The sequence below is a fragment of the Sprattus sprattus genome (assembly GCF_963457725.1).
Source record: "Sprattus sprattus genome assembly, chromosome: 12".
In the NCBI taxonomy this organism is placed as follows: Eukaryota; Metazoa; Chordata; class Actinopteri; order Clupeiformes; family Clupeidae; genus Sprattus; species Sprattus sprattus.
In genome coordinates, this window is record NC_137910.1 from 18346711 (window position 1) to 18357634 (window position 10924).

General features: G+C 47.6%; 1 protein-coding gene across 1 annotated transcript; it reads right to left on the bottom strand.

Moving 5' to 3' along the window:
* Positions 1 to 5451: 5451 nt before the first annotated feature.
* zbtb18 (zinc finger and BTB domain containing 18) lies at positions 5452 to 10375 on the bottom strand (the record flags this gene model as incomplete). The annotated part of the gene is given in 6 exon segments (XM_080849351.1): positions 5452 to 7248; positions 9962 to 9983; positions 9987 to 10088; positions 10091 to 10207; positions 10210 to 10266; positions 10268 to 10375. Coding segments are annotated over 6 exon segments (2100 nt in total). The 3' UTR covers positions 5452 to 5554.
* Positions 10376 to 10924: the final 549 nt, after the last annotated feature.

The following is a 10924-nucleotide window of genomic DNA, read 5'->3' on the forward strand; positions in this document are numbered from 1 at the left end:
TTCTCAGGCGCCCAGTTCGCTCACACCAAGGCCGAGGGGGTCGTTTGCCATCAGGGATCGGGCGGTTCGCGAGCCGGTTCAGTCAGACTTGAACGACTCATCACCCCCCCCCACACACACACACACACACACACACACACACACACACACACACACACAAACAAACACATTGATTTGAAGTAATGACTTCAAATGAAAACACAGGACATGCAAATGTGAACTGACATCCACTCCTCCACTTTGTTTGTTTCATAAGTCTTCGCTCTCCTTAAAACTGGGGTAGCAAGCGATCGGTGTTCATTAGCGACAGATGATGTTCTGTGTGCATGTGTGTTTGTGTATTTTTTTGTGAGTGTGTGTATCTGTCGTAGTGGTGGTAGCGCGGTGGGTTTGGGCTCATAAAGCTTGGGTGTTTGTGTGTGTGTGTGTGTGTGTGTGTGTGTGTGCCTGTTAGTGTGTGTGTAGGGGAGGGTGGCGCTATTTGTGTCGGCCGCCTTAGCAAGGAAACTTGGGCAGCCGTGTCGGCCCTGGTGTCACCATGTGCCATCACACCCCCCACCCCCGCCCCCAACCCCCCGCCCCCACCTCCAGACTCCCATCGCCTTGGCAGCGAGCAGTGCGGCAAACTTCTGTGCAGTAGCTACAGCTCCTCGCCCAAGCTGGTCGCTCTCTCCAACATGTTGAGCCCACTCCCCCTACGGCACAGCCAAATGCTGTTGCAGCTGCCCCTTTGTCCTGCCTCCTTAAGTAAACAAAGGACAGTTACAAATTAATGACCTAAATTCACTCTCGGCCTCGAACACACACTCACAAAAAAAAATCTATCTGAGAACAGCAAAAATGCGCCCCTCCAAGCAGATGTTATGAGTTTCCCATATGATCCGCCGGCAAACGGCCTGGAGAGGTTGTGGGTGTTTGTACTCAGACTTCAGTCACAAGGATGTACATACGTGGCCATAATGTCTCAAGATGTTTTTATTTTTAATATAGATGAATAAAATATAATATAGAATAAAGTTAATATTGCAAACTGTGGATTTTATTCTGGACATTTTGATAAAGCAGACTGTATAATCAAATGTTTTTAATTTTTAGAAATATGGCTATATCGTGGAGGTCAAAATGTTCCAGCAATAACTTGTTGGACAAAATAAAAAAAGTATTAATTTATTATTATACGTCTAGTCAGAAATATCACCCTGACATTTTTTCTGTCTTGAATAGAAAGCAAGGGAAAATAAAATGAATAATCCTAAAAATTAAACTTTTGCTCGTCTTTAATTGGCAGGCTAACAATAAACAATGAGGCCCATTATAGGCAGGGGAGGAGGTGTCTGGAAGATGCAGACTAGTCGTGTTGATTAGGAAAAAATGGACTGGGTGGCTGGGTGGGGGGGTGTATTGGTGCGGGGTGAATGCGTGGGGGGGGGGGGGGGGGGGGTTCATGTGCTTACAGTGGGGACCATCTGTAGAGCTGTACTGATGACCAATACTCACTCACATCAGAAGTGTGTGTTTACTAAGCAGTGTTGCTCCAGATAACAGCAATCTCTGTGTGTGTGTGTGTGTGTGCTTTTACTGTGGAACTGTACTCGGAGAGTTTTGGCAGTAGGTAGTGGGAGTGTGTGCTTGTATACGTGGTGACTGTGTGCATGTGGGTGTGTGCAGGAGGAGGGGTGGGTGGCTGGGTGTGTGTGTACATGTGTGTGCGTGTGTGTGTGTGTGCAGGGGGGGGTGTGTGCTGGTTGGTGTTCGACAAGCTGCTGCACATTTTCCCAGGTCCAGCCCACGCCTATACAGACATACCAGCCAGTTATTTCAGAACCTCACACAAACAAACACACACACACACACACACACAGACAGGCACGCAAACATAATTGAGGGGGCTGCATCCGGACAGTACCCAATCCACAAACCTACTTGAGTGGTGGGCAAACGTCCTCCCCCCTACACACACACAACGCACTCCACAGTGGTCTCGTGTCCTGCAGCATAACTACTGTGCTATTCCACACACACACACACACACACACACACACACACACACACACACACACACACACACACACACACACACACACACACACACACACACACACACACACACACACACACACACACACACACACACACACACACACACACACACACACAGAAACCCACTCAACCACAGATGATCAAGAGTCTTATAATTTATTGCGGTTTGCACACAATTTAGAAATTTTTCATTTTTTTCATTTCACCAACAGCACACCAAAAAAAGTACAAAACTAAACAGCTTCAGAATTTACTTCCCTTGAGAGAAAGAGAGAGAGAGAGAGAAAATGAAAATAAAACATACTATGATTGTCAAAGCTAAAAGTCTAACTCCATAAACAGAACAATCCTGACCAGCCTCAAACAGCTCAGCAGGGAAGATAATGAGAGTCGGACTCGATGCCATCCATTTTTTTTCTTTTCTTTTTTTAAATCCAGACAGTGATTGTCCTCCCCCCACCCCAGGTACATTTTCACTCTCCTTGTCCCCTTCTTCGCAGAATCCTCTAGGTGTAAACTGTAACACCCAGAATTCTGCCAACTTCCTGTTTACCTGTGTATTTGTTTGTTATGTGTTTCTCTCTATTCCCCAACAGCAGATACAGTTTATAGTATTCAAGTAACCTAAAAATATTCAGATATAATGGAGATGTTTAAGCACGCCATTTCACAGCTTCGACTCTCTTTCAGAATAAGGTGAAATAAAATTATAAATACATTTTCAAATAAAAAAGTGACTTTTTTTCATAATTTCCAGTTACAACCTTATAAACAGCAAAGTGAGAGATGGAGGGGGAGTCTGGGTGCAGTAGTATTAAGGCGGTCAAGTACAACAGTAGAAGCCAGAGGAAGTATAAAAAAAGAAAAAAAAACAAGAGAATGACCCACAAATGAGATATTTTTTCCCATAATTCTTTTTATGTGAGTGCAACAAGGGGGAAAAAAGGTACAACTGTGCAAAACACGAACGTCAGCACACACGCTGTTCAGCGACACACACACACACACACTCTTCTCACCAGCTGAGGCGGTCACACTGCGTGTGTATGAAACTCAGGGTCAGAGTAGACAGCCAGTCCCCAGGCCACACACACACATACACACACAAATACAAACACATCCCTCCCTAAGAACATAATGTCTTTGAACTAATTTTTACTATTAACATCTAGATAGGTATATTTGTACATTTTTAAATACGTTTCCTCAGGGTCGAGGAAAAACTAATCTTAGCCTGTAATTGTAATTTAGAGCTCTTCATAAAGAGCGATTCATAAGCTTTATCTGCAGAAGGCTAAACATTGTGTAATCTGCATTAACGACTTGACTCCTGCTAGAGTAGAAGGGCAGGGCACAGTGCTATACGCTCTCAGAATGTGCTGTTCCTTCTCAGAGTGAAAGTAATTCCATTAAGACTGAGAAGGTGCATCCGAGTATGCCAAAAAAAAATCATCCCATCAGGAATACAGATTAGATCTTCAAAACACACACACACACACACACACACACACACACACACACACACACACACGGGTGTGATAGATTCCACGGCACTTATCTGCTTAAAGATTCGTTGGATTCTATGGCCAGGTGTCCGCGTCAAACTAAGAGATGATGTAGTCTCACTGGCTTTGAAATGCACCAAGCAAGTGCCAATAAAAAAAAAAATCACACACACACACACAAATAAATATGGGACCTGCGCTTGAGATGTCAGGGCAGCAGAAGCCTCACACATACAGCAGCAGGTAGGGTGGGCGGGCAGATTTCAATCCAGTGCGTGAACGAGGACACCTTAACAGACCTGACACACATACACACAAAGACAAACGCTTGCGCGCGCACACACACACACACACACACACACACACACACACAGGCACCTCTCGGAGGGACTGGCTCTGTCTACGCTGATCTCTACGGCTGATGAGAAGCTTTTTACCTTTTAGCTTTTTTTCTTTTTCTTTCTTCCCAGTTATCTCTTTCTGTAGAACACATACACACAGAGACCTAACTTCAGTGCATTTAGACCACAACTTCACAGCCCAGCAGAGTAGCTCTACGTCCCTAGACTCTCACTAGGGAGCAGAGAAAACAAAATCAATATTTAAGAATATAAAATAAACTACTTAGGACAAAGAAAATTCTGATTAAATTACACCTTTCAAATGGCAAAAAAAACAATAATAAAAACAAACAAACAAAAATCATGAGATAAATTAAATTCATGCAATTTCATTTCAATAGCGGTAATAATAATATGACTTGAAAATCAAAACGAGTGGAGCTTGTGAGCAGTTGAGCTCTGCTCATTTACAGTGTATAGCAAATACAGCAAATTCACATTGGATTCTTTTGTGTTTTTTGTCTTTTTTTCTTTTTTGCTTAAATATACAGGTCGGACTTCATGCAACAACAGATCCCAGATTCTGAAAGAATTTCCTTAAAACACAACAGAGTTCTGTGTGTGTGTGTATGTGTGTGTGTTTGTATGTGTGTGTGTGTGTGTGTGTGTGTATCCACTTCCCCCTACACTCCGTCTCTATTTAACAAGGAGGTTTTAAGGACTGCAGCAAGCAATACACAGAATTGTTACTCGTGAAAAGATAGTCCTCTGTTTGCTTAGAAAAATGCTTCTGTTGATATGAAAAAGGAAACTGTATATTGCATGAGTGCCACATTATCTGCCATCAGTCAAGTTCCCCTACCACAAAACAAGTGTACAAGAACACAAGGAACACAAGCAAGGAGCTCTCCGTGTTGAATTTCTTCGTCGGATTTTCTTTCTCGTCAGAACACACACAGACACACACATGCACGCACGCACGCGCGCACGCACACATACACGCAAGTATGCACACATGCACATATGCACACATGCACGCACACACAAGAGCACGCACACACGCGCACACAACCAGATCAGAGATTTTGCAAGTGTAAGTCTAGTAGTGCACTAAAGATCAACCCACCCTTCTGTGAGAGAAAGAGTATCCAGGTATATTACTTGTCAGCACAGTACCCGTTTAGTGTATCTGAAATCCGAGTTTGTCACCACTTCAATGTCACCTGAAAATCTTCATTAAATGGTTTGGAGTTTATAGAAATTTGAGTGTGTGTTTGTGTATTTACACATTTCGGAGTAAAAACTGAAGGAGTGTGTATCAACATGTAACCGGCAACTGCCCATGTGTTTTGTACAAAACAAGAGAAACAAAAATAAAAAAAGAAATAATCAGTAGTAACATTTCATGTGTTATTAAAGTGCAATTCAACGAGAGTTTTGCAATGAACACAAAAGAAACATGACTGACTCAGATCCCACCCCCCCTCCCTCCCCTCTTCCTTCCCACCCTACCTCCTACCCCAGACTTCTACATCCCCTTACCTTTCTTCAGAACAAATGCCATTTCAAATGTTTTAGCTTTTATAAATTAAAAAGCAGTTCTGTTCATTTCTGTTTTTACACACATGTGTATATTTATGTTGTTGTTGTTGTTGTTGTTTTTGTTGTTCATTTCCACAGTTCTTGCGAGCTGTCTTCCAGCGCCCAGTCCCTGACGTTAGGCAGGTTGAGCGCTTCGCTCTTGACCGAGAGCGAGTTGACCAGTTCGCAGTGGAACTTGCGGATGTGGCGGTAGAGGTCCCCGGACTGCGTGAAGCGGCGCTCGCACCACTTGCACGCGTGCGGCTTCTCGCGAGTGTGCACCACGGCGTGGCGGCTCAGGTTGTGCGAGTACTGGAAGCTCTTGCCGCAGGTGGTGCAGGTGTAGGGCTTCTCGCCGGAGTGCGTGCGCTCGTGCCGCTTCAGCGTGTACATGCACGAGAAGGTCTTGCCACAGATGGAGCAGGTGGGCACGTTGACGTCGCTGGCCGGCTTGGCGCGCACACCCTCCTGCTCGCGGAAGTGCGTGCTGAGGTGGATCTGCAGGATGTGGGGGCTGGGGAAGACCTTGTTGCAGAGGGGACACATGAAGATCTGGGGGTGGGGACCGCCCAGCATGTTGGAGACGTAGGGGAGGAGAGCGTCGGCCTGAGCACGCTCAGCAGCGTTTCCGACCCCCAGCATGTCCTCGTCATCAGGCTTCTCGTCTCGCTCCATGTCGCTGGGTAACGCGGCCTCGCGCAGCGCAGAAAGGTGCGCCTCCAGCCCGAAGCGCCGCTGGGCCGCCGACAGGACCCCGCCCACCGTGCCGTGATTGGGGTTGCTGTTGGCTCCCGAGAGCAGGAGCGAGGGGGGCGACCTGCGCTCCTTCCCCACGATGGTGCCGCTCTGCTCCATGTCGTAGTCGGCGGTCGCCATGTCCTCATCGTCTGAGCCCGTGTCCTTCTCCAGTTTCACCTGCACCAGCCCCGCCTGCGCCAGGCTGTCCGGCGTGCCCACGCCCCCCCCTAACAGAAAGGGTAAGCTGGACACTGCCTCTCCCGGGCCACCGCCCAGACCCGACTTCACCGACAGGTCCAGCACGCAGTCCGCGTCTGACGACACCCTGCGCGAGGCGGCTGACCTCCGGGACAGCGAGCCCGTGGAGCTGCAGGGGCTGCCTCTCGGCGACTTCCTGCTGTCGGGCCGCGTCGCGCCCTCGCCCGCCCCGGGGCTGCTGGCGGTGGCAGGGGTGCCCGCGCGCTCCGAGGACGCCAGTCGCATCCACATGCCTCCGGCGTCCTGCAACCCGTTGCGCTTCACGTCCGCCGTCTCGTCGTCGTCGCTGGCCAGCAGGTCAGCGGTGGCCGGTCGGCCCGTGCTGCCCCCCTCGGAGAAGCTCTCCACCTTGTCGGAGCAGCTGGACGCGGCGTCGTCCTCGCGCTTAGTGCTGTCCGCCTCGGTCGTGGCCTTCTTCTTGAGCCGCTTCTTGCACACCTTGACGATGTCGTACATGTGCAGGTAGCTGGCGGCGGCGAGCACGTCCTCCGCGGGCAGCGTCTTGAAGTGCAGCTTGCCCTCGTACATGAACTCCAGCAGCAGGGCGAAGGCGGGCGCCGTGACGATGTCGCTGTTGAGGTGCACCACGTCGCGCTTGTCCATCTGGTCCTTGTAGAAGAGGTGGAAGTACATGCTGCAGGAGGCCAGCACTGCGCGGTGCGCCCGGAACTGGACCTCGCCCACCAGGACGGTGGAGTCGCACAGGAAGCCCTGGTGCCGCTGCTCTCTCAGACACTGGAGGAGATGCCTGCTATGGTCAGGGAACTCCATGCTGTCTTCATAACCTGCTGAGCAACACACAAACACAACACACACACACATGTTAGAGAGGGTCTCGTCAGGGGGAGAAGAAGTGAGATGAGGTGAGATGAGAGAGTGGGGGACGAGAGAGAGACTGGGAGAGAAAGAGGAAGATTCCGATGGTGAGAGAAAGGGCAAGAAGGAAGAAGAAACTTGCAAGACCCGAAGAGGAGAAGAGAAGGAGTGAGAGTGAGAGAACAAAAAAGACAAAGCAGAAATAAATACATGTGTTGTTTGGTTTTCAACAGTGTAAAAAATGTCTCTCTCTAACCCATTCTCTTGGGCGCACACACACACACACACACACACACACACACTTGTTAAACATCCTCTCCTTTTTTCCCCTCCGCACCTCTGGGACTGGCTGACAGCACAGAAATACTCCAACCTCAAAGAGAACGTGAATATTTTCATATATACTTCTTAGCGCCGACACTTTTGAGTATTAATGGTTCAGTTTTACGTACATTTATCAGGGGTGTTTTTTTTCCAAAGCAAAATTAAATAACCTCAACCTACATATATATATGGGTGTGCGCACGCATGTGTGTGTGTACACGGTTTACACTCCTCCACCAATACAGATGTCTATGTGTACATAAGCACATACACACACACACACACACACACACACACACACACAGTCACACAATCAAGCTCTCTCCTGACTCGCACTGGTTATTTTTACCAGCCGTGTTTTAGGCGTGGGGCGGTGCAAGTCGGCGCGGTGTTGTGCGGCACTGCGTTTAGGTAACAGGCTTTCAGGCACACAAACAGCCCACACGACGCGTACGTGGCTGTCCCGGCGCTGGAGTTCAGCCCGCAGATTAACGCCGCCAGGCCACCCTGATCTTTAAGGTGAACATCATGTGTCGCACGGCCAGCAAAACATCACACTCACACATCTCCAGCACATGTTCGCGGGAATGTTGCATTTTCATGTCCAACGGCAAATTCCAACGGCAAATTCCAAAAGCAAATTCCAATATCTATTTTGTTGTATTTTTTTTTCTTTTTAAATATATTTTATTTACTTAATTTGTGGATTTACAATTGTTTACAATCCAGCCTTACAATTCAGACTGAAATAAAACCATTCCCACCTGTTACACAAGAGAAAAGTGCCCCGGCTGGCCTGAGAAAATATAAAGCGCCTTTCTGATATTTACTGCTGCACATAAATGAACTCTTTTCAATCTCCTCCTTTCAATATGACTGAGACAAACCCGCCTCTACAATCCACTCCCCTGCCCCCCAAACACACACACACACACACACACGACCCCCATCACCACAGTTCAGATTTTCCTTAATGAGGGGGTTTACGGGGGGAAGAGGGGGGTGGGATGTCCAGCAACCCATACCCCCCCCAAACCCCATCCCTCCTCTCCCCTCAAGTCTACTCCCCTCTCCAGCCAGCTACTCTACTCAAGTCTTTCCAGAAATTCAACATCCACCCCCCCATCAACCAATACACACACATTCAACCCCATTCTCCCCCAACCCCAGCCCAGCCCCAAAGACGGACACACACTCTTCACACCACATCACTGTCACCACCACCAGCGCAACCACCACCACCCCACCACAGCAGATTTACTATACAATCACTTTAAGTGCCCTGTAGTCTACATCAATCCTAATCCTTAAGATGGCTAAAAATAAAGCAGCCGGCCGTTCGGCTCGCAAGGTAGCCGCGATCAAATTAGGAGGCTGCCTTGCCTGCCTGCCTGAGAGGGGAGGGCCGGAGAAGGAAGCTTACAAACATCTGATCCAGCTGACTAGGGCCATATGGCAGCTGCTGCCCAGATAAAGAGATTAAGACTAGGAGGAGTGCGATTACAGCTGTCTAGCCAATTCAGGCAGCTCAAATCTGCAAGTTCTAAATTAGTCACCAACAGGAAAGAAAACGACGCAAAGGAGAAAAGACAGAAGTTCCTAAGAATGTCGAAAAGGGCTTTCAAGGTTTTTTTTTTTTTTTTTGGTTTTTACTTGTTTTTTTTCTTCTTTATACAGTTGTTGAAAACATTTAGGATTTTTTTTCATTCCTAACTACTTAAAGGCACTTGTAGAATAGGCTATATATTTTTGAATGCCCTCTGTATTCAATTCTGTATTCATCCTTAATAATGTCAAAATAATTCTGCTAATTGCAATCAATGAAAAAAAAAATCAGAAGTGTTTAATTTTAGTTTTAGTTTTTTTTAAAGCATTCATACTAAATAAGGGAACATATTCAAAGAACACCATAAAAAGGATACCCAGAGAAACACAGGCACATGACAGTCCACATACAAACAGCTTCCTACCTCAGTCCAAACCATCCAGACGCGACTGACAACTTCCACCACTACTAACTGCTGCTCACAGCCAAAGAAAAACCGAACAAAAAGGCATTTGTCAAAAGCTCTCCAGGATGCCTTCTCCTGACTTCCCCCTCGTGCCTCTCAGACCGGCTACTCCCCACCAACAATTCACTCGCCACAACAACTGCTTCTCCGTCCGTCAACAAAGTCCCAGTGCTCCCCATCCAGACACGGTCCCACCCGCTGCAACACAAGAACCCCAGAGCAGCTCCTGGATACTCCCGTTCCCCAATAACAAACAAGCCCCTGTACTCACGGAGCTCATCGTAAAACAGCTACACACAGACACACACACACACTCATACACACACAGCCTACACACGCAGCGTACCTGCAGTATACATGAACTCGCTTCAGTCCACTGTGATAGTGAAGTAGGCTGTAGGCAACTCCTTTGCAATGAGAGAGGGAGCTGAGAGAGGGAGCGATAGAGGGAGGGAGAGAGAGAGAGAGAGGGAGGGAGAGAGAGATCAGGAGGAGGAGGAGGAGGAGAGAGAGAGAAGAAAAAAAACTCAAACTGTGAGGGACAGATGCAAAGTGGAGGAGATGTTGGAGAGGAATGAGATGGCTCCTCCTGCACGCGGCTCTACACACACACACACACACACACACACACACACACTGCCAGTCTGTGCGTTAGAATAAAAGACTGGGGGGGTTGGGGGGAGGATGGCAGTCTGTCAGCTGCTCTGACATCATGTTCAGATGGAAATGCTACCTCCAGCTGTGCACCTCTTAGTGCCATATGCTGCTTCTCTACACTCTTGCCACCAGCCTCTCTACCATACAACTTTGTTTCTCTTTCTCTCCCCTCAAAAGAAAAGACTAAAAACCAGGGGTAGAGAGAGAGACGGAGGAAGAAAAAAGTAGAGGGAGGGAGAAGTGTAGTGAGGTGCTTCTCCTGTGTAAAACTGGCCAACTCCCCCATCACACACACACACACACACACATGCATGCGTGCAAGCACACACACTCTGTCCTCTAATCTCACAGCAATTGAGAACTTTGGAAAATAGGTCTGTGAAAACCGACACTTTTTTTAACCTAGTTTCCTGTACAGAGAATTTAAATACCCTCAAGTTTTTTTTTTTCTCTCTCTCTCTCTCTCTCTCTAACTTCCATTATCCCTGTATATCTCTCTCTCTCCCCCTCTCCTTCCAGTAACCATAAACAAAGACCAACACAGCACATTTGCAACTGACAGATCCACGCAGCTGATATTGTTTTCGACTTCTTTCTGGTTCAGTGACTGCACCATTACCGTCATTCATTTTACCAAGCCGCTTGGACAACT